The 25,543-nt window shown below is 39.2% G+C and overlaps 1 protein-coding gene across 1 annotated transcript in view; it reads right to left on the reverse strand.

Annotated features, from left to right (window-relative positions):
* LOC139469889 (uncharacterized) overlaps positions 1-21,875 on the reverse strand; it is a 90,172-nt gene extending 68,297 nt beyond the window's left edge. Inside the window, exons 1-2 of the mRNA XM_071252214.1 lie at positions 21,797-21,875; positions 7,786-7,835 (exon numbers count right to left, since the gene is read on the reverse strand). Of these exons, the coding sequence (XP_071108315.1) occupies positions 7,786-7,835; positions 21,797-21,826 (80 nt within the window). The 5' untranslated portion in view covers positions 21,827-21,875. The remainder of the gene's footprint in view (positions 1-7,785; positions 7,836-21,796) is intronic.
* Positions 21,876-25,543: the final 3,668 nt, after the last annotated feature.

Genomic DNA, 25,543 nt, shown 5'->3' on the forward strand with positions numbered 1-25,543 from the left:
CCAATTACAAAGCAATTGACTTATGAGGATCTGTGTATTCCACGAGTTTATATAATTACTGATACTTCTAAAATGTGAAGTTAATAGGAACGACTTTTCGTTGCCTATTTATCAACAATCAAAGTATCAATAATAACATAACAATCGTGTCATGTCGACCCTAATCTGTGTCCACCTACTTATATCTAGATGGCCAGTATAATTGCTGACATTACAAATGTTAAGTTAATCAGAAATGACCAGCTAAGCAGAATAAAAATCAGCTGTCTGTAAAAGCAGGCAGGTTGGGCAAGCAAGACAGAGGCGGCATCGGAAGAGCGCAGTCACCCAGCAGAAAGGGCAGACCAGGGACAAGGAGGGGACGAACACTGACCAACCAAGTGTCAACGTGACTTTGCCGCCTTCCTCTGTCCGACTCTGTAACTGTTGACTGCCGGTCTGCAGGTTTCTACTGTGTTAATAAAGTAACCATTCCTTGCCAACACCACGACTTGTTGTTCAAAGTGCGTCATTACGGACCATTTCACAACATATGCTGTTGCCATTCCCACTCGCAACCAAACGGCACATACTATAGCCAAAGTACTGTTTGATCATTTCATTGTTCACTATGGCCTTCAAGAGAAGTTCCACTCGGATCAAGGCCGAAACTTTGAGAGTGATACCATCAAAGAGTTGTGCAGCATATCAGGCATACCATAAATCCGGACCAGTTCTTACAATCTGATGGAAACGGATTATGCGAGCAGTTTAATCGGACGCTCTTAGGGATGGAGGAGGAGCAGCAAAAGGCAGAGTGGAAAGATCCCCTTTCTCACTTAGTACATGCCTGTAACTCTTCCCTCCACGAGTCAACAGGGCTCACTCCCTACTTCCTCATGTTTGACCGATATCTTAGGCTGCCTGTTGACCTTGTATTTGGTACACCACTGGCCAATATTTCATCACCACCTGATGTGCAGTTTGCTGCTGACATGGAGTGCAAATTACTACATATAAGCTTACAGCTTCAAACTTGGTAGGGCTTAAACAGCGCAAAGCCTATAATCTGAAGGCTTGTGGAGCCACAAGCATCGTTATTGACGTTGTATTGGTGCTTAACGTCAACAAAAGTGGGAAACAGTGGGAAGAGGAGTATTACGTGGCAACATTCCTGTGTTTCAAGTCTGTAAGGAAGGAACCAGAGAATGTTGTGTACTTCATTGCAATCTACTCCTTTACAATGGTACTGGTGGTTATGTAGCCTGGTGGTGGTGACAAGGGAGTTTGAGATGTCAATCACTGGACTGTCTGGTCCAGACTCGATTATTAACAAACTGCTGTAATGTAGCTGGAATATTGCTGAGCGCGGCGTTAAACAACAAATAAACGAACAAACATTGCGTGACAGCAGGACCTATGTTTTGACATTGATTCGGACAGAAGTATATTGCTTCCGTTTCTTTTAAGACACACGGCTGTCGTTTTCCAGTTACAGTGTGCAAAATAAGCTCTCCTGGATTCGCTCATAAAATATCAATATAAGGAATTTTCCGACTTGGTTTCATATTTGGTGGAAAACATTAAAATCTTGATAGGTTCACCAACAATAATAACATTCGATGTTTCAGTAATGAGTGTAGATGGTCCAATAACAAGCATTTATTTTTATTTCACAAAGATTTTACAATGTGAAGTACGGAAGCGTAGTAGGGCCACGGTGATTTTTTTGTCTAAGCATCTCCTACGTAGGACTTATTATCTCCTATGTAGGACTTACTATCTCTTACGTAGGACTTACTATCTCTTACGTAGGACTTACTATCTCCTACGTAGGACTTATTTTCTCCTACGTAGGACTTATTAGTAGGTCCTACATCATTATTACAGATGTACATTGACATGAGACACAAAGAATAACTACAATAATGGTCATGGGGTTTGCAACCTGTATTTTATGTTAAATTTAATCCTAAATGTTAAATAATAAGTAAAAAGTTTGATCATCTCTATTAGCTTTTTACGCTAACAGCAGTTCATTAGCGAGATGAATTTAATGTGAACTCATAGTGGATTTGGGATAAACGGGGAAATTAGTGTCAGGTGGGTATTAGCGCTTGCAATTGTCTGGTAGTTATTCAATTGAGTAGTGACAGCTTAGTCAGTAATGCGTTGAAAACCACACTGATTGTTGTTCTACTCAACAAGTCACATTTACTATGTAACATGTGTCTGGGGACCAATAACGGGTTTGTCTACTTTCAAAGGGTTCTACTTATCAAGTATGAACTAATGGCAATTATATAGTGAGAATGAAGGGACACACACACACACACACACACACACACACACACACACACACACACACACACACACACATATATATATATATATATATATATATATATGACAAGGGGTGTGTGAGAGGTTGCACTTATGCGGCTTACTCAGTCAGTCTTCGCACCACCACCCAGCTACATAACCACCAGTACCATTGTATAGGAGTAGATTGCAATGAAGTACACAACATTCTCTGGTTCCTAGCTTACAGAATTGAAACACAGGAACGTTGCCACGTAATACTCCTCTTTCCACCGATGAGCAAGTTTTTGCTTCCCACTTATGTTGACGTCACACACCAATACAATGTCAACAGCCGTGCTCGTGGCTCCACAAGCCTTAAGATTATAGGCTTTGCGCATGCATGAACTTAACATGTCACCGACAGGAGTACTGCAGGGCATTCTTTCCCTTTTCGCAAACACCTGGTGTCGCCACTTATTTTCAGTGATTCATTCATATTTTTTTCGGCAGATAATAGAGACTGATTATTCTCTGGTTTTGGCGTTTTATATCTAAGACATTATGATAATGGTGTGCAGCTGAAAGTTACAAAACCACATCATTTTTCTATTGGAAGACAATTTGAATTCTGCTTACAATGAATCTACGTTATTAATTACGGCCGTCAAAGCCTGAAGGTAATGGTCGATGTATAGTCTGAACCAGTCTATGGACAAGTCGACAGGCGCAATGTCAAAAGGTCACGTTCATCGTGGCGCTGTGACAGTCTATGGACAACGTGTGAAGTTATGTACACCGCCAAGCTGTGCATCGTCTTTTGAAACGTTTACAGCCACTGTGTTGAGAGCTATAGTCTTAGTACAGCTTACAAAGGCCATAAACAGTTCTACAGTCGCGGGAGGGCACTCCTCAAACTACTAGTCATAGCCTTAGTTAAAACATGGCCTAATTAAAAAATACTATTTGCAAACTTTAAGTAGGAGATATTTTCACTCGAGATGTGTTGTTCATCATGTAAACAATAATTCTGGTTAGGCTGTACCCTCGACTCAAACATAATCAGCTCCAGCCGTAATGCAACACGCTTGGTTAAAGAGAGCATCCCATTCACAACACAGTGGTGCAAATAACATGAGGTTTAGAATACAAATGTCTAAAATGTACTTGGAATGGTCGACAGAAACACACTGCGCAGTTTTACGAATTAGTTTGATTTGCATTACTTCAACCAATAATCTCCACCTATGTGTATATTGACAGTGCGCTTGGCGTGTGCTCCCCTGCTTCCCGGGCGTACCGGAATCACGTGTGTAGACACAATAACGAGAACCATTTATGTTTTATAAAATATTGCCGACTGAAAATGAACGTTTCTACTTTTCCCGATCACGTTTAGGCACTTATGATTGCAAACATGAGCCCTGAACAGGGACTATTCCGGTGTGATGGGCAATCGTGGTATGACAGGTGGCCCAGTTGTCTAAATCCTCCCATTGCGTTCTTCACCAGGCTCCGGTGATTGTGGGTTCGCATACAGAACATTGGAACATTTATTTCTCCATTCACCACCGCTCGTGGTACAAGAGCAATATATAACATATTACACATTTCATATTTATAACAAGATGGATTTAATTTAGTAGATAATATTTTCAAGCACTCAATTGATATAAACTTTCATAAAAAAATCATTTCTTTCAAACTGGATGTAAAAAAACAGAAATTGGAACAAGAGCATATTTTGTCAATACAATACTTTAAGGTATGTACAAATTTCTGTCTTCTTTGAAAACCTCACAGGGGAACATTTTTATGAAATTCGTCGGTAATAACAGTTACACGTAATAATGTACATGTTTTATGTTCTATGTTCTATGTTCTCTCGTGATTCCATACTAACGGCCTTTCAACGGGTACATTATAATTAGTGGTTATGTATCAAACATTGAGTAAGAAATGGCTCTTGGGCACAGTAAATATTTCCTGAGAGCAGGATGTTGTTTACCAAATTGTTTATTGATTACCTTTCGAACAGGCTAAAATACCGCTTCTCCATTTTTTATTAAACATATCCATAAGCACTCTTTCAACAGTAACGACAACCCATTCCTTATTAAAATATTGATGTAGGAGAAATACTTCAGACAGGCCGCAATATTGAAGCAACTGTGTGTTCAAAACAGTTAAGCCAAGGGTAAACAATCAAGTTCAGCGCGATCATTAAGTTGTATAATACGTTTGGTAGTTTTTGTCGAGTTTCTTTCTATTGCAATAGTATGCCAGTACTTAGCCATTCTCTTTGAAATTTGGTTATTTAAAAGTACTCTACCACGTTTACAACCCGTGAAGATCCGGGGAAGAATATGTCTTCAGTAACCCATACTTCAGTAACCCATCGTATCCCAAATGCTTGGAACAATGCTCATTATGTCAATCACTGGATTGGCTGGTCGAGACCCGACTATATACAGACCGCCGTCATATAGCTGGAATATTACAAACAAACAAAACCTACTTTACCATATACAATAAAGTTGGGGTGGAAGATTTTCGCTCAGAGGCAAGCTTAAATTTAATCGCACTCTCTCTCTCTATAATTCCAGAATACCCAACCCCCATATTTCAGACCCATACAGGAGAATAGGTGAAATCATCGACAGTCGAATGGGACAGTTCTAGCCTTTGTTTCAGTAAACAGAATTAAGCCCCTTTAGCACCATGAATCTTAACTGTGTGAATTCTATTTTCAAGAAATTTGCTTCGTTTCAATGATATTTTTCATTGCAGCTGTAGCTTCTTCTAACGAAATAGTATCATTAAAATGATCATATAGACAATTGTCAATGTTAAGCTCTTCCATATCATCAGCTATGTCACTGTCATTATACTGTCTTGAATGAGTAAGTGAGTGAGTTGTGTTTTATCGCCGCTTTTAACAGTATCCCAGTCATATCACGGCGTGTCAGCTTAATGTGGGAGGAAAGCCCGAAGTGATGCCGGTCTCAGACGTTTAGCACTTCGGTGAAACCCACGAGCACGGGTATGGTGCTGACAAACCTAGGAACATAATCGGGGCGAACCGTGATTCGAACCCACAATCATAGGTTTCTGGCGTGCCCAAGGGACGCAACTCTGCATAGCGAATTGTGGCGCCTTAGACGACTGGGCCACACGTGCTCCCTATTGTCTTGAGGTTATAGTTTTAAAATATCATAGAATTCTTCCGTGTCAGGTACTTTATCACTTTTCTCCCCATAGTCTTTTGGATTTAACATTTTCCAAAAGAATCATTTCTAAGTTTGTTACTTATTTAATTCCTATGTTTATTTATGATTTTATTTTGACATGGTTTTTTTAAGCTCTTGCGTAATTCCGGTAATTTACTTTGTAAATTATGCTTCTATTCTTTCTAAAACGTGTTCTGGCTTTTAGTAATGTTTTCTCATTATTTTGCCCGATGTTTCGAACCATAGTTTATTCCGTTCTTATTCTGCCTGGGCGAGTGACACTCTTTGTAATGTCTCCTTGTATGTGGCCTTATCTTGCACATGCGCTATGCCCGGGGCTGACTCCACACAGCGACTAATTTGCTCAGCTCCGTAACATCACTATTTTTACAGAATAGTTACACTGACATGGTTTGGGTTAGTTACATGACTTTGATATTGGATATCGTTTAAGTCAGTAACAGCCTGCATGTTATAATCTTTAACTATGTGGGTTTGGGGGATACGTTACGGGGCAGTGTGCGTTTGAGTAAAAGGGGTGGGGGAGGTGAGAGGTGTGGGGGGGGGGGGGGGGGGGGGAAGAAGTCATCAGTCTGCCAATGCATGAACATGGGTAATCACACTAGAGCATCTGGCACATAGTCTACCACACTTCTGACCACACTTCTGCCCTTGCATGCATCTAGCATCTCATAACCACAGTGATTTATTCTTGCTTCGTCTTGTGTATACCCCGTGTGTGGCAATTTTAACGCAAGAAGATTCTCCCTGGTTATCATCCTTTGTTTGTCAGCATCATACCCTGCCTGGACTGACGTCATACGTAACAAGTGTGTGTTTGCGGCCACGAATCTATTCAACCCGGATTCCACACGAGGGGCACATGCAAATAGAACAATTAATTTCATAATTAGTAAGTGAGTGACTTTGGTTGAAACAATATCGGAGTGTGCTATTTTGAAGTGATGTAAGGCTAAGACGTTTACAACGTGAAACGTACAATGAGCACGCAGGTGTGGTGTTAAGAAACCTAGAAACATAACCTGTGTATTTGTTTTGTTTAACAGTGATTGTAGCTGTGTTGCATTGTTCCTGTTGGGATTCGGTAGAGGCTCGTGGCATTGTGTTTGGACAGTGATTAAGTCGTCAGGAAATTACTACATTTAGATGCTAGCGTGGTGTGTCAACTTCCGGTCCGGTATACGATGGACGGTGATAGTATGTTATGGAATTTTCTTTAATGTTCATGTAACGTTATATTGGCGAGGGCTCTGTATAGAAATTCCCAGTAGCTTGTATGTTGTATGTGAGGGGACCAAAGCTTGTTTACGTATCTCTCAAGTACTCTCATCACATCGGATGTGAGCTTTCATGTGGGGATCCCCGATTCCCTGTCTAACCTATCTCGGAAACTTGACCACTGTCGCCGCTTGGTGAATATATATTATTATCACTGACCTTTGCTATCACCACTGTATTTGTATATTAGACACTGACAACTGACATCATATTATTTATTGCCATGGAACATAGTACTACTATTGTGTACTGCCATAATGCATCATTGTACTTGCTGTGCAGTAATTTGTATTGAGTGAGTGAGTGAGTTGGGTTAAACGCCGCTTATAACAGTATTCCATTGATATCGCGGCGTGTCAGCTTAATGTGGGAGGAAAGCCCGAAGTGATGCAGGTCTCAGACGTTTACCACTTCGGTGAAACCCACGAGCACGGGGATGGTACTGACAAATCTAGAAACATAATTGGGGCGAACCGGGATTCAAACCCACAATCATAGGTTTCTGGCGTGCCCAAGGGACGCAACTCTGTACATCGAACTGTGGCGCCTTAGACGACTGGGCCACCCGTGCTCCCGTAATTTGTATTGATTTGTAAACATAGTTAATTTTTTTTTATACATTTGTTGATTGTATACCGCTTGTTTGTTGTTTGTTGGTTTCACCCTTGGTTATTTTTGTACAGATTTCTGGGTTATCATATTGTTTCAATTTAGGAATCGACACGTAACACCTGTAATTGTTGGTTCGAATCCCAGATTCGCCCAGATCATGTTTCTTTGAACGAATGTTCACATCGCCTCCAGAGCAGCACGAATTGGCTCATGAACATCGAACACAGGCCTTTGTTGCGACGAGTAGACATTGAGCACTCGGCTACTCGTCATTGTATTGTCATGAATGATGATACAAACCCTATAATAAACAATGTGATGAGACCCACACACTACAGTTGGTATACAATAGAAGCATACTCACTTTAGATACCTGAGCCAGCTGTTGTCCGTGACGCTGAATCGGTTGTTTTCCTGAAAATGGTGAACATACTTTCGTAACTCAAAATGCAAATTATCTGAAATCAAACCAACTGCAAATAAAACGAAGAGTTAACTACCAACTGGAACAGAATCCCATCAAAATTTAATGTTGTCGTGGGCAATGTCAATCACTTTTCTGTCCTTTCTATTCAGATGTATGGCTACTATTGATTGTAATTGGTTTCTTTGTATTTGCTCATTAGACTATGCTAACATAGAAATCTTGTATTACAAATACGTGTATCTGTCCTGAAAGAGTCTATTTCTCCTGAAGCTGATCGTCAGCCAGCTAGGCATACCTATCATTATCACTAAATTAGTTTTGATCCAGTGAAATGCACACAATCCAACGGCATGATGCAGGACTATCATTATTCTGTAATGTCTTTGTCGGACTTAATGCATTACTATCGAACTTCAACCTTTACTGAATGACATAATTACATTTTGAATAGACACGTTATCATTGTGTTAACCATGTTTCCGTGTAATAACTTCAGAGTTGCTGTTGAATGTGGCCGCCATACAAAAACTCCACGTACCGATCGCTTCTGTTTATTCTGCCATGCCAGAGGCTGTGATTCTAATGAGGGTGAATTACATGTATTGTTGACATGTGACAGCTATTCCTAACCGAGAAGAGAATGTTTCGCTAATCATCTCATTTTGGTGTACTACCGAGCATGCTCTTTCTAATAAGATTTCGACGAGAGTCATGCGACTCTTGCTCAAAAGTTGTTTGATCAAACTTACTACATTCAAGGCCTGCGCAAAGCTTTTTATGGTAGGCATGTGGAGGATGTTTCCAAATTTGAAGCATCGGTGACCAAAATGTCTGATGCAATTCCCCACATTGACCATATGTTCCCCCGTTTATTCAGCTGAACAGTTGACATGACTATGCATGTGTTTGTGACGAATACCACTGGTGGAGGATCTGTTCATATAGAGTCGGATTTTTTTACGATTATGGTAAGAACATTTATGCTGTATATTGTATGCAACATCAATATAGGATGAGGTGTGTAACAATAGCATTGCCATTGACTGGACGCTATGTTTGGGAAACATTGCCAGTCGCCATGCCGCCATTAGCAGCTGTTATCTTAGAGTGGCGACATCATTGTTTGTGAATGCATTAGTGAACAAGAGGTGTGCTAGTTGAATGTATGGTTAGAGTAACCAAAACAATTAATGGTAGAAGAGAAGATTTTTTTACAAACAAATAAATGCAATAATAAAGACTATCAAATATATAAAATATAAACTAGACGATTAGAAGGATGTTCACTCAACATATGATACTCTTTAGATCTTATGTGTTCAAAACTTGATAAGATTGATGACTTTGTTGCTACGCAACGAAAAAGTAATCCCGGAAGTAAGTCAAAGCAAAAGCCTGATTCTGGTGTGGTGAACTTCAATGTTTATGCTATATGACAATATATGTAATTATGAGAGAACATTTTCAATGTAAGTTTTCAATTAAATGTAAAAATCGGAAAGCCAAGTGTACACAATCAAGGAAATCGTGTGATAGACAACTCTGAAAACAAAAGCGCCTGTATCAAAGGACAGAACAACAACGACTGATGGACAAGTTTAATGATAATGATTCGAGGGAACGTGGGAAGATACTCGGGGGTTGAAGTGAGAGATCCATTATAATCCCATGATGCGCGAATCAAGGAGGGGCCATTTCAAGTTGTATGAGATGCTTGGAAAACAATTACAGCTCTCCTTTTGTGGAAACGCATGCTAATCATTTCGAGGATCATCATTTCAACATCAGTGAAGAATTAAATAATGATTCAGTCTCTACTGACGATTTAGATTCGTCCTCGTTAAATTCATCTACTATTCGCGCTTAAGTAGAAGATGTCATCTCCAGACCTAAACGTGGAATATCTACTGGACTAGGCTTGACATCACGATGGGGCGATAAATAATACAGGATGTGTTCATATTTTACTCAGGATATTTACATTTTATTTTTGCCAAGACATATGGAAAAGTGTATAATGCATCCTATAAAGAGATCGGACACAGACCCTAGGGATATCGTGGCATCTCGCTGATATCAATACCATGTAAAATGTATGACGATGTTCTAAATGAGAGCGACAAAACCCTTTTCATATTCATTAGAAAGCAGAGTCGATTGTACGATTCCGACTATATCATGAGCATGTGTTTACGAATCACTATCAAATTGGGATGATACCAGGTGTTCGCGAAAAGGTTAGTGTGTCCTGCCCCAACGGTGGCACCATTAACAAACACATGCAAAGGCAAGTCAATTGTTCACCTGAAAAAACACGGGAACATATGCTACAAGTCAAAATAGGGAATTGCATTGGACATCATCGGTCAATGATCCGTCAAATTTGGAAATGTCCTCCACGGGTCTACCATTAAACTTTTTGAAAGCTTTACTGAGGCCTTGAATGTAAGCTTGATCAAACAACTTCTGAGCAAGAGTCGTATGACGCTCTTTGAAATCTTGGTAGAAAGAACATGCTCGATCGTATCTCAAAAGATGTGAAATGGAAACACCAAAGGCTGGAGCTGCTGGAATATGGCTCGACATGAAGAGAAAGTTGACTATTGGAAAGATGAAGTCGTCCCTCTTGTCATACAGTCTTGTGGAGAATGTTTTGTCACTCTAAATCTATAAGCAAGCGTTTCAGTAAATGGTTAAAAGACGGGGACTTCTTGGATGTTGAACAGAACTGCTTCCGAATATACAGGTGCACACAGGAACATTTGTTTACTCCTTATTCAGTATCACATAACCGCAGGTTATCCCTCCAACGTTTGTATGCTAATATCGATGCAATGAAAGCATTTGACAAGATCAATAGATACTGTCTATGGTATAAGCTCAAGAAACGCGGTACTATGGGAAAATTCTAAAAGGCAGTTGTATGTATGTACGGGTATACAAGGGCTAGATTCGCCTTGACGATTACCACACGGAGGTGTTCGTAGTCATTACCGGCGGGAGACAAGGTTGTGTACTGTCTCCTGCATTATTCTCCGTATTCATCAATGCTTTTGCTCACGAAATAAACAATCTTGAATGTGGTGTCACATTCGATAGTCAATGTCTTTTGTATGCCGATGATCTACCACTTATAGCACCAGACGAGAACCGTATGCAACGCATGTGGAATGTGATGAGCACTTGGTGTTCCAAATGGCGCATGCATATTAACTTCGACAAGACAAGAATTGTTTATTATCCTCCAAATGCAGCTTCTATATCCTCTTACGTTCAAGATCGACAGCGAAATTGTGGACTATACTCATACATATAAATACCTCGGATTTTGGTTTGAAGATAACTGAGATCTAAAATTCGCAGCAAAGGAACTAGCGAAATCAGTAAAGCGAGCTCTCGGTGTCATGATTTTGAAGTTTAAGTCGGTCGGAGAAATTACTTATTACGCGTGCAACTCTTTATATGGAAATCTTGTTGAGCCTATTCTGTCCTCTGTTACAGCAATCTGGGGCATTCGGTTAACAGCATTCATCACTGTGCATTTAGATTCTTGTTGGGAGAGGGATGCATGACCTCAAACCTGGCTGTCCGTGCTGAGGTGGGCTCATCAGCATCATTAACCAGACAACGAATAGAACCAATGCGATTTTGAAGAAACTGTTTGTTGTTAACTCTGATCGATTTATTTTTGCTGTTAATATCTGGTCCAAACATTTAACCAAAACCATGGACGAGCTATGTGTTTACCATCCTTCAAAGTTCTGGACGTCCTGTTCTGAATGTGTATAGCTCTACTGGAGATTTTTAATCCATTTAAGAATGTTTAATACTAAGATGTGCAGACAAACTGATATCAGATCTTTGAAAATAACGAGGATAGGTAAATGGTAACACTTCGTACCAATAGATCGATGAAGTGTAATCCTAATATACGAGGGGCGTTCAATAAGTTTTGCAGCTCCAATATAAGACCAAGTCGCAGAATATCTTTTGCACTTTTATTATTTCAATATAATCTCCATTCACCTCAATACACTTATTCCATTTGTCCTTCAAGCTTTTAATACCACTTTTATAGAAATCCGCAGATTGGCCCTCTAACCACGCCTCTGTGTCATCCTGGAAGCGTCTTCCACGTAGGGCAGGTTTCATTTGCAGGGACAGGAAATAGTCACTGGGGGATAAGTCTGGGCTGTAGGATGGTTGATTTAACTATTCGAATCCACATTCACAAATGGCGGCCTGTGCAATTCTCGACTTGTGAACCGGAGCGTTGTCATGCAAATGTAGAATACGGCGTGTTTATATCCCACGGCGTTTCTGGCGAATAGGTTTTCGCAAATCTTTCATTACATTAGCATAATACTGTCCATTGATTGTAGTTTTTGGTTGCATGTAATCAATCAGTAATATGCTTCTTACATCACAAAATATGGTGGCCATTACCTTGCCAGCCGATAGTTGAGTGCGAAACTTCCTTGGAGGTGTAGAATTGGGGTGCTTCCATTGCATGGATTCCAATTTAGTTTCTGGGTCCCAGTGGTGCATCCATGTTTCATCGCCTGTCATTAGACGAGAAAGAAATCCGGCTTCATCAGCAGTATAGAGATCCAGGAGGTCTCGGCAACTTTCAGTTCTCTAATGGCGATCTTGAGCTCTGAGGTTTCTAGGTAATCATCTTGCAGATACCTTGGACATATCCAGGTGGCTCATGAATAATGGTTACAATAATTCCAATTGATATTTGGAATTCCCTAGAAAGTTCAGATACTTTCACTCGTCGGTCAGACAATATTCTTCTTTCTATAGTAGCAATGGTGTCCGTTTGGGTGGATTTCTTTCGCTTTTTATCCCTCCTTGGTAAGGAACTTTATTACCGCGCGTTGTTCATGTTTGAGAGAATCCATGATTGTGACCACCCTTAGGGAATGAAGCCATCACATCTAACTTACTGTTGTGTCTGGAACTTGTTTTAACACGTGTCAACCTGATGTTGTAACTTGTGTCACACCCGCCACAAGTTGACATTGTTTGTGCAAACACAAATGCCCAAGTTGCAAAACTTATTGAACGCCCCTCTTAGATGTAACTTAGAAACGTCGTTGACCGACAGCAACGTAGAGCGTTGGCCGAGTTGGTTGAGATACGTTTCATAACCATTGGAGACAGAACTCCGACACCCACCGACAACACTACCGAAGCGTAAGTGCAGTTATTTAAGAAATGAAATTCATATTGTGTTGGTTCACTGTCGGATGAATGTTTTGAACCGTGCAAGTTAAAATCGTGACAACGCAAGAGCGTTTACACAAGATTTTAACGTGGACGAACCACTGCGACATACCCTCTGCCTGGAGCTTTCAGGGAAGAAGCCATGTGCAAAGTCTCTAGCCACTGTAGCCCTAATGATGTACTTAATATATTAGTAATTTTATTAGTTTTGGCTTATTTGCGTCAAGAAGCTATTGCCACTCTTCCTTGGCCGGCCTGTAGTCCGGATCTTAATCCGATTGAGCATCTCTTGGACATTCTTGGCTGGAAAATCAGACATCGTGATCCTCCAGTTCAAAATCTCGCTGGACTTGAAGCCGCACTTCATGAAGAATGGATCCGTTTGTCTCAGAGAAGCATTCAACGACTTGTAATGAGTATGAGGCGTAGGGTTGAAGCTGTGGTCAATGTCCGTGGATCATACACATGTTACTGACGTTTCTTGCAATAGACTCTGCACTCCCTCGGGTGTCTATGTGACACCTGATAAGGTCTGCTGATATCATGACAGTTACATGACAAAAAAAGTTTTTCAATGTTTTCTAATCCTTCAATTTCTGGTCTTCGGTAAAATTCCATTCTGCTTATATTCTTTTGGAACACAAGATAAACTTGCTTTGGGACAACTTTTGCATCACATGAGGTTTACATATACGGCTTTTAACAATCGTACATCTCGTTATAAAAGTCATTATTAAGTGCCAATAGTAACAGCTCACAAATATGGTGGGTGGCGCTTAACTTTTGTGCATGTGTATATATGTATATTTTACCCTTTTATATAATATTGTGCATATATGATAACCAGTGTCTCGTAGGGATTAATGGCCGGATATTGCAATACATGGCTTTATTATGTTTTTTGATTAATTGCAATATGTGACTTAAATAAAACAATCATCTTCTTCTTCCTCATCTTCTTCATTATCTTGTCATCATCATATCAGACCACACACAGGCACGTGTGTGTACTTAGAGGCAGTGATGAGTTGGACTTGACAGTACATGAATCTCTGCCCCCATGCAACATCGCTATAGAAAGTGGTGTGTAACAATAGCATTGACATAAGCCTCTTCGCGTAACGTGGAACTCATCAAGATAATACAATCACGGCATTGTCATTTTGGCTGTATGGCTTCAACTGGGGTCCGATTACATAAATTGAAAGAAGCTGCCTGTTAATAGCTTATTATTATTGTCGATTAACTAAGTAGGACATTGGGTTGAGGTAATACTGACCAGAAGTATAACCTTCATGGTGTAAAACTGTTTGACTGGGCGCTATGTTTGGGAAACGTTGCCTGTTGCCAGTACATTAGCTGCTGTTAACTAAAAGTGGCGACATCATTGTTTGTGAATGCATTAGTGAACAATACTTGAGTTTATGATTAGAGTAATCAAAACCATTAATGTTAGAATAGAAGTTTTTTTTCTCTTAATCGATCACATATTTGCCAAACAAGCAACGTGAGCTGAAATCGTCTTGCATTTCGAAAGACTAAGTGGGTGAGTGAGTTGGGTTTAGTGCGGCTTTTGATAGTATTCCTGTTACATCGCGGCGTGTCAGCTTGGTGTTGGCGGAAAGCTCGAAGTGATGCAGGTCTCAGGCCTCAGACATTTAACACTTTGGTAAAACCCACGAGCACGGGTATGGTGCTGACAAACCTGGAAACATAATCGGGGCGAACTGGGATTCGAACCTACAATCATAGGTTTTCCGGCGAATTGCAGCGCCTCAGACCCCGAACTCCCGAGAGACTAAGAACGCCGGAAATACGTGTAGAAAACCTATGAACATTTATATTTCAAGCACTGATGGAACACTTTTGAAACGTAACGTTTTAAGGACTTTTCTATGGCAAAATATGACTACAATCCTTTTGTGTTTTGCGTTTATTCAGGAATAAATTCATGTTTTAAAAACAAAACAGCCCCAGATGGCCCCCAGTATTATATATGATATGCATACGTTTCCAAAGACAGGGAGGTCATCCACCTTTCGAAGGTCTTGCAAGCTAGACGCACTACATAGCCTTTTAATAATATGACTCGTATCCCCTTGAAGCTGTATTGGTTTCAAAACGTATAAAGACGGACTCTCTTATTAAAACGGATATGTATTTTACAGAAAATGAGCAGATGTTTCGAAATTTTCCATAAACCATACGATCTGTTGCCATTGTCCTCCCACTCAACAGTTCACCCGCGGACATCCTCTATACATATATAGCTTGCACAGTATACACTGTGGTCTGTGTATTACCAACTAATACCAATCTACAAAAGTCATAAATATTTTGATAGAATCGCCGCATGACCAGCTACGTCATTGCAGTGTGTGGAGTATTTGTCGGCCCTGTGTTCACAATGTGTTCACAATGTGGTCAAGACTCTCTACAGGATAACAACTGATGGTATTGAATAACACTTCGATATGTCAGTTATGACGGTGCATATTCGCAAAAGATGTGGTTTTGAAGTTATAGTATGGCTTATCGAATAATGCTCGGATCCTATTCTTGTATACCACCAAATCGGCCGTGAAAACAGCAGTTAGATTAAAACTAAAGATATACTCTGTATAAACAAACGTTAACATTAAATTAATATTCATAATTGTAAAATCTGTCTATAAATGATATTAGCTAAAAGTATAAAACTATGCGGGGCAATTTATATATTGATATCATCTTCCTCTTGACAATGTTCAATAAACTAGCAGATGAAAGGTTTTCTGAAATACATATACTACTCAAAAGAAGTTAAAGAACATCCGATTCTTTCATATTACTATAGTTAATCTGTCTTGGCATGTGAGATTAACTATTGTAATATGAAAGAATTGGGTGTTCTTTAACTTCTTTGGAGTAGTATATATCGACTGTTCTGTATGATTGATTTGATCAAAAGAAGTGTAAACTTCATTAACAAACATAGCAACATGGTGCACATCTAACCAGTATTGACAGAGATTCGGTCGTGAAGTGATAATACTGGTTTGTGATACCGGTCTGTTTCTATAGCTATCAGTTTCTAGATATAATATATTGATTTGGTTCATTACTCCCACCCCAAACACCGTTAACGATCCCGTGTCAATACAGCAAAGGTTCTTCAGCAAAGAGACGGAGACTCAGGGTGACAGTTTGCTTCTACGAATACACATTGCTTTATATATGTACATCGACAGTTGTCTTCGTATTCTTTAGTAGACAATATTAAAACATTAAAGTAGGTATAGGTATAGGTAGCATAAGTATGATATGTTGGTGCTATAAAATGGGCTCTAAGATCATCATACATGTATGTGTTGCACATCAAAATATAATGATATTCGTCTTCTATATAGATCTCTTTGCATATAAAACAAATTCGATCTTTTCTCTTTTCTATCTTTTCTTTGGTAAACTTTCCTGATGCAATTCTAAGGCGATGGGATCTGCATCTAAACTGTGGTCTAAACATATAACATTCTAGAGCTAAGATATAATATTCTGTTTTGAAGATTAATTTATACAAGTAATAAATATATGATTATGTGTTATCAGTTAACGCACGAGTCATATAATTAATTCTCTAAACGCTCTAATCCATAACATACATTCCTCTTTCGAAACTAATCACAGAGTTAAGTCTCGTTGTTCAATGCCCCATTCCCTTTATTAACAGGCCAGTGTCTAAAACAACACCGAATGAGCGGGTTGCGATTAACGTCAATTTGGACGGTATTTAGTTGTATCATGACGCGTCAGCGTGATGGGGCTAGGCGTTAACTAGTGGAACCCCCGAAATAACTTATGAGATACTGTGAGCACCCAATATGACCCAAATGAGCCATAATTGATAGAATTCAAACAAAAACACATACCTTTATCATATACTTTGTGCTAGTGACAGCAGGATGTGATGTACTCTTAGCTATAGCCAGTAAATGGACGTGTCTGGCTTCGCATTCCGGGAGTGTGTAGGAACACAATATGGCTACAGACTGACAACAGGATAATACTCTGATCAATGTTAACTATCTCCATCGAAGAATAAATATCACCAATCAACTAGCCCTTGTAGCGTTTGCATAACAAGGCTGAACGTCGATAATACATGTAGCAGATATCTGCATTTGAAATACTTTCCCACCTGCACTTTTGTTTTCGTGTAGCGTACCAACGTCATACAATAGATGAATAATAGATGATTCCGTGATCACAATGTCCTGTCCGTCCATTGTATATGGAATGTGACAATCAGGGTCATACTTATCAGTTCATGTTATTCAACAATGCATTAGTTCAAATGAGTTCATAATCAAAAAGCACTTACGAAAGTAAATTACGGCTAACGACAGCTGTGTTACAGAATGTATTATTGTATACATTATTAATGTATATATTGTAGTACTTCATCATTGCCGGCCAATGACAGCTCGGTAGTTTAATACAGTTATTCATAGAAACACTGCCATCTTAAGGTTCAAAGCAACACTATGATACAGGTATCAAAACGTCTTTATCGAATAACCATTTCCTGTTTGTTTCATTTGTAATCACCATCAAACATGGGTATATGCTTTCATAGTTTCATTTGTAATCACCATCAAACATGGGTATATGCTTTCATAGTTTCATTTGTAATCACCATCAAACATGGGTGTATGCTTTGATTGTTTCATTTGTAATCACCATCAAACATGGGTATATGCTTTCATAGTTTCATTTGTAATCACCATCAAACATGGGTATATGCTTTGATTGTTTCATTTGTAATCACCATCAAACATGGGTATATGCTTTCATAGTTTCATTTGTAATCACCATCAAACATGGGTATATGCTTTGATTGTTTCATTTGTAATCACCATCAAACATGGGTATATGCTTTCATTGTTTCATTTGTAATCACCATCAAACATGGGTATATGCTTTCATAGTTTCATTTGTAATCACCATCAAACATGGGTATATGCTTTGATTGTTTCATTTGTAATCACCATCAAACATGGGTATATGCTTTCATTGTTTCATTTGTAATCACCATCAAACATGGGTATATGCTTTCATTGTTTCATTTGTAATCACCATCAAACATAGGTATATGCTTTCATTGTTTCATTTGTAATCACCATCAAACATGGGTATATGCTTTCATTGTTTCATTTGTAATCACCATCAAACATGGGTGTATGCTTTGATTGTTTCATTTGTAATCACCATCAAACATGGGTGTATGCTTTGATTGTTTCATTTGTAATCACCATCAAACATAGGTGTATGCTTTGATTGTTTCATTTGTAATCACCATCAAACATGGGTGTATGCTTTCATTGTTTCATTTGTAATCACCATCAAACATGGGTGTATGCTTTCATTGTTTCATTTGTAATCACCATCAAACATGGGTGTATGCTTTCATTGTTTCATTTGTAATCACCATCAAACATGGGTGTATGCTTTGATTGTTTCATTTGTAATCACCATCAAACATGGGTGTATGCTTTGATTGTTTCATTTGTAATCACCATCAAACATGGGTATATGCTTTGATTGTTTCATTTGTAATCACCATCAAACATGGGTGTATGCTTTCATAGTTTCATTTGTAATCACCATCAAACATAGGTGTATGCTTTGATTGTTTCATTTGTAATCACCATCAAACATGGGTATATGCTTTGATTGTTTCATTTGTAATCACCATCAAACATGGGTGTATGCTTTCATAGTTTCATTTGTAATCACCATCAAACATGGGTGTATGCTTTGATTGTTTCATTTGTAATCACCATCAAACATGGGTATATGCTTTCATTGTTTCATTTGTAATCACCATCAAACATGGGTATATGCTTTGATTGTTTCATTTGTAATCACCATCAAACATGGGTGTATGCTTTCATTGTTTCATTTGTAATCACCATCAAACATGGGTATATGCTTTGATTGTTTCATTTGTAATCACCATCAAACATGGGTGTATGCTTTGATTGTTTCATTTGTAATCACCATCAAACATGGGTGTATGCTTTGATTGTTTCATTTGTAATCACCATCAAACATGGGTATATGCTTTGATTGTTTCATTTGTAATCACCATCAAACATGGGTATATGCTTTCATTGTTTCATTTGTAATCACCATCAAACATGGGTGTATGCTTTGATTGTTTCATTTGTAATCACCATCAAACATGGGTATATGCTTTGATTGTTTCATTTGTAATCACCATCAAACATGGGTATATGCTTTGATTGTTTCATTTGTAATCACCATCAAACATGGGTGTATGCTTTGATTGTTTCATTTGTAATCACCATCAAACATGGGTGTATGCTTTCATTGTTTCATTTGTAATCACCATCAAACATGGGTGTATGCTTTGATTGTTTCATTTGTAATCACCATCAAACATGGGTATATGCTTTCATTGTTTCATTTGTAATCACCATCAAACATGGGTGTATGATTTGTGTTGCCCGCCAGTTTACATACGTCAATGAATAAAGTTTGGAATTTAATATAAACCATCACCATTCGTACCTTTATTGTGAGCCAATACTCTACCGGTGCAGGAGGCCGCCTCACAACTGTCATCTAAAGCGAAATCAGTCGTGGCTTTGATAGTATACTACCCAAAGCAAACACAACGATGCTATTTGAATTATCTTCACAATATTTGTTTATGTAATGAGTAAGAGGATTTTATGGAGCTGAAACGTCTATTACAATGAGAATCTCCCATTGCGGCGTTCGAAGTGCAGATACAGTGTTATGATACTTTGATCAACAATCTCAATGGTAAAATGCTGTTATAACATATCTTATAAGATGTTTTATATCGACCTTCTAAAATCATAAGTGTTAAATTCAAACAAATCAAAAGTAGCAATATGGTTTTGATGTTTTACCTGTCTTAAAAGCTCAGTGCTAATTAACAAATGAATAGTACATCAGAAATGAAATTAAACACGTATCTACTTACTTGGGCCTCCATATTGTGTGGTCACATACCATGCACAATAACAAGCAAGACAGGCAGACAGTGTAATTTATAGGCATACTGCTGGTGGCCTGATGGGAGGACTATGCCGTAACTAGGTGGCCGGCCACAGATGTGAACAGACAGCCTTTATGTTAACGGTCACTTCCGCCAAGCACACTTTGACTGCAATGTTTTTGCTCAATAGCAAAAGTGCAACACAGCAGAACTGACACTGTGACGGTGCATGGAGCATAAACGAAAAATGCTTTTTCCAAAAGACACTTATATCATTATGTCATCCGTATTTCTGTTCTCATGAAAATGATTGTCATAAATATGTAAACTGTTTGTGAAGTAAGAGTAGTGTTCTCGTGATTTTGTTTTACACGTGACCTGTGGTATTCTAATTATAACTAACAACAGAGCTCCACACTAAGTGCACCTCCGACATTAACATAGAGGAAGCAAAATTAGGTGATGGATTTCTGATGAGAAAAAAGCTTTTGGTCGTCTAACATAATTATTTGGCTCCAACGTTATAATTCAGAAGTATTTGCACTTTTCATATTAACCGAATAAGTCATAATCTTGTCGGGGCGGTCGGGTAGCCTAGTGGTTAAAGCGTTCGCTCGTCACACCGAAGACCCGGGTTCGATTCCCGACATGGGTACAATGTGTGAAGCCCATTTCTGGTGTCCCCCGCCGTGATATTACTGGAATATTGCTAAAGCGGCGTAAAACCATACTCACTCACTCATAATCTTGTCATCTAAATTGACCGCCACCTTGGTCTAGTTGATAGTGCATCTACCCGGAGGTCCGGGGCTCGGCCGCGTCATACCAAAATACGTACCAAAATATGTTAAAAGATGGCACTCTGCTCGACACACATGCACGTCGCTTTATAACAGCAAACATATGGAACGCGACCTTAAAAAACAATTTTACCTCACCAATTTTACCTCACCGGTACCTCACCTCAGTATTGATTTCTGGCAAAGCAAGACAAGAGCGAAAACATCTTAACGTCACCCATTGTATCAGTAATCAATTCAAACTGACATTCTCAAGTCCCATGATAGACCCATTCAACTACAGCTCCCTGGGGACAATGTCCAGATGTTGTTCCATGTTGTTTGGCATCATCGTCATGTACGTAAACGTTGGCACATCCAGGGGAATGAACCATCACCATACAGAGACGAGACAATCCCGTCATTGAACAACACGTCGCTTTTTCCGAAATAGTCACTATACATATGTCTTAATAAATGACATATTCAGTGTGTTTTTTATATTTTAATATCAGTGGATGAGTCGAGAAGAATTGGATTGATGTTCCATAATAATCTTTTTGAGACAAGTGTAACAGACCATCAATTGTTAAAAATGGGATTAGAACCAATGGCCTGTGACCTTAAATGCAGAAATAGATTAACATGATTGTCTGGCCCAGATTCAATTATTTACAGGCCGCCGTCATATAGCTGAGTGCGGCGTTGCACAACAAACAAATAAAACTCGTTTTCAACTAACAAGATCACCTTGTCTAAGCAAAGGGTTTGAATAGTATATGTTGTTGACATCAGCGATCTGTAAAGTAAAGAATTCATTACCGATCCCACCGTTCCTACACGTGGGTACCTGTTTCTATATAATGGTAATCGGTCACTATAAGACAGAATAAAACTTGAAACTCACGTTTACGGTCATCCCGAACCTGTTGTCCATCCTGGTTGGTCACCTATGGTCAATAATTGCAGTTGCGCATTTTTATATCTGTTCGATGATGATTAGGAGTGGGAGCGAAGGTAGCCAATCACAGCTGACAGGGTCTTTCAGTCGACACACGCCACTAAACTACAACGGGGTGACTTTATGGTAGGCGGGTGTCACAGGTCCATGGCATTCAGTGCTGATTACATTGCTTTCCTTTGTCGTGCTTACAACTGCACATGTACATGTAATCAATTCCATGAAAATTTAACTATCTGCTTGTGAAATCATTAACGACAATCACATGTAATTGCTTTCTCTCCGGACTGAAGTAGCCGTGTACAATAGGATATAAACATATTGATTTCATGCTATGGGAATACCGGGGTCCTCCCGCAATGGCTAGAACAAATGCTCGTTACATTAACTCGAATAAGCTCCATTAAACTGTGCATTCAATGTTTGGGGGCTTCCTGTATGCAGACCATTTAGAATAAGCAACGACATGATATTGTATAACTATGGCAGGCTATTGATTAGAATGACTGCATAAATAACAGCTTCACTCTTGGGAATTAATTGTTAAATCGTTGATGAATGTCCTTTCATTATCCACGTCCTGCCGTGCCATGTGTGTTTCTGTGCTGTGGTGAATGCCCCGCGGGCCCTACATGGACAGTTTGTTGTTGCTCCTACTGACACGGCCTACGAAATATAACAATGACATGTAGGCATCACTAAAATTATTGCTCGATCACAGAACTTGGTAGAAATGGCATATCAAGTTATAGGAGAGTTTGATTATAGAAATGTTAGTGACCTGAGTCAACCGACGTTACAACATTATTATTCTTATCTAAACATTATTAATAAAAAAATTACTGATGGCAGTATTCGAAACAGAACGCATAAAATGCAACCTTAGATTAAATGATAGCTGCCAAGAGACGGTGAAACACACCAACCATGTGCTATAACACACAACCATGTGCTATAACACACCAACCATGTGCTATAACACACCAACCATGTGCTATAACACACAACCATGTGCTATAACACACCAACCATGTCCTATAACACACAACCATGTGCTATAACACACCAACCATGTGCTATAACACACCAACCATGTGCTATAACACACCAACCATGTGCTATAACACACAACTATGCAGAACGACAAGAAAGTTCAAAATAGCGCGTAGAACATCTAACGACACGGAACATCATCATCAAAGTTGCAATATTTATTCTTAAGTATTTATATTACTAGTCGTCAAAAGGGACGACTTCAACGCTTCAGTAGTCAACCTTCCCTTTTACATTCCATCAGCTCCATAACTTGGTATCTACATTTCACAACTTACAATCGAGCATGCTCCTTCTAGGAAGATTTCAAAGAGGGTCATGCGACTCTTGGCCAAACGTTATTAGATCAGGGCTACAACATTCAAGGCGTCAGTAAAGCGTTATAGTGGGCATGTGGTGGACATTTCCATGTTGAAGGATAGGATATTTGAAGATATGAGGCAAAAGAATTTTCCCTTTTTTTTCTGGAAATAAATATGTTTGTTTTCAAAACCCTGATCGGATCCTGATCCTGGGAAATGCCACAGAAACATGATTTATGCTCTAGTTTCAATTGCCGCCTAATGCCCATGACACGATACAATCTCCCCTTCTCACGTGGCTAAGTGAGTTTTGACATTTTCTACACATCATTCCGTTTGTCTTATTGTTTGCCTATGTTGTGTTTGGTGTTATGTCTGTCACGTGCATATGATGTATGACTTACCTTGACAGTAAAGTGTTTGGTGTAAGGCATAAGGAGTTCGAATTTCGAGTTTGACAAATGATCAGTTTTGATAAATGTCACATATTAATTTATATCAAATAACATGAAATATTCCTCAGTAATTACAATAAATCATTAACAAATAGATTTAATGTGTGTTGTCAGGAGTGGAAGTCATCAATGGTATATTGTGAACAGTTAGTTGAATCCCATGTTGAATATATATAAAAGCGACAAAACCCTGTGCATATTGATAGTAAAATCTCTGCTTAAAGTGAAACGGTGAGATTATCCTGCCCCACTGGTGGAACCCGTCGCAAATGCATGCCAGGGTAAGTCAATTGTTCACCTGAAAAAAAACACGGGAACATATGGTACAAGTGAAAATAGGGAATTGTACCGGATATAATTTTTGTCAAATTTGGAAATGTCCTTCATTGTCAACAATAGAGAAATCCCCTGTGATTACACGACGTGAATTTGGTTGCAGTATGATGAGCCTTATCAGCCACTAGGAGCAGAATTGATATCATGAGAGTCTACGTTCTGCAACACGTTCCTATAATTGAACAACTTGGATGAGATGGTGTTCGTACAGCAAAATGAAACTGTTGGTGGTTAATGAAAATTGAACGTTTTGGTAAACTGATCTTTGTCTGAGAATGTTACTAAAATTGAAGGCATCAATTGCCAAGTTAGCAAATTTCAAATTTGTCTGATTAAGTGGACTCAGTTTCTGGTTTGGCTAAACGTTTGAAAGCAATGTCATGAACTATACTCTTATTGCATGCAGACCAATCTATCACCAAAAGTTACTGAAGAAATTTGATTTCTTTCAACGACACAGAGTATAGTCTTGTCCTTACTTTGTAAAATTCCAATGGTTCCTGGAGGCAACAACCCTCCAAATTATTGGTACTATTTGGCTTTCTTCCTTTCTTGTGACCATGGCTGCGTTGACGTTGACGTTGGTTAGAAAGCGTGGAAGTTTGCGTCTTATATTTTGTAATTAGATCCATATGAGATTGCAGTAAACAACAAATAGTTTCAGCAGAAGGAATCCCTCTGATCTACCGGGGGGTACGGGTGGCCCAGTCGTCTAATTTGCCGCGATTCGCTGTGCAGAGTTGCGTTCCTTGGGCACGTCAGAAACCTGTGATTGTGGGTTCGAATCCCGGTTAGCCTCGATTATGTTTCTAGGTTTGTCAGCACCATACCCGTGCTCGTGGGTTTCACAGAAGTGGTAAACGTCCGAGATCTGCATCACTTCGGGATTTCCTCCTACATAAAGCTGACAGGCCGTGGTATAACTGGAATACTATTAAAAGCGACGTTAAACCCAACTCACTCACTCTGTTCTACCAAGGGCATACCAGCACAGGGAAGGACGACGACTTGGTCTTTCGTGCTCCGACCATCGGTTATGGACTTTCGTTGTTACTTTAGTTTTTTTTGTCAATAATTAATCTTTCCTTAACCCAGCAGTGTACTGTATACGCATCACGGACACATGACAAGTTGTGACATACCGAGTGGTGTCAGTCCTTCGTGTAACATTGATTCAATAAAAAGTGTTCAGCTGGTGTATGTAAGGTCTAGTCTACGAGGGGCGATTGATAAGTTGTGAGCCTACCTCTGAAGGAGTGTGGTACGGATGAATTCATTTGTGGTGGTGATAGACTGATCAAGTACAGGGACATACACAGGAAGATTGTTGTATTGGACACTTTATTTAGTTTAGTATAAGCTATTGACTGCAAGGGGGATTATGAGATGACTTAAAATGAGGAAACAGGAAACGCGAGCTGTTATCAAATACCTTTACAAGAAAGGCTTAACACCTAATGCCATATATGAGGATATGTTATCCACACTAGGGGAAGGTGCCCCGTCATATGCAACAGTGAAAAGATGGGTGGCAGAGTTTAAACGTT

The sequence above is a fragment of the Haliotis cracherodii genome, unplaced genomic scaffold, assembly GCF_022045235.1.
Source record: "Haliotis cracherodii isolate W230 unplaced genomic scaffold, xgHalCrac1.p SCAF_1, whole genome shotgun sequence".
NCBI lineage: Eukaryota > Metazoa > Mollusca > Gastropoda > Lepetellida > Haliotidae > Haliotis > Haliotis cracherodii.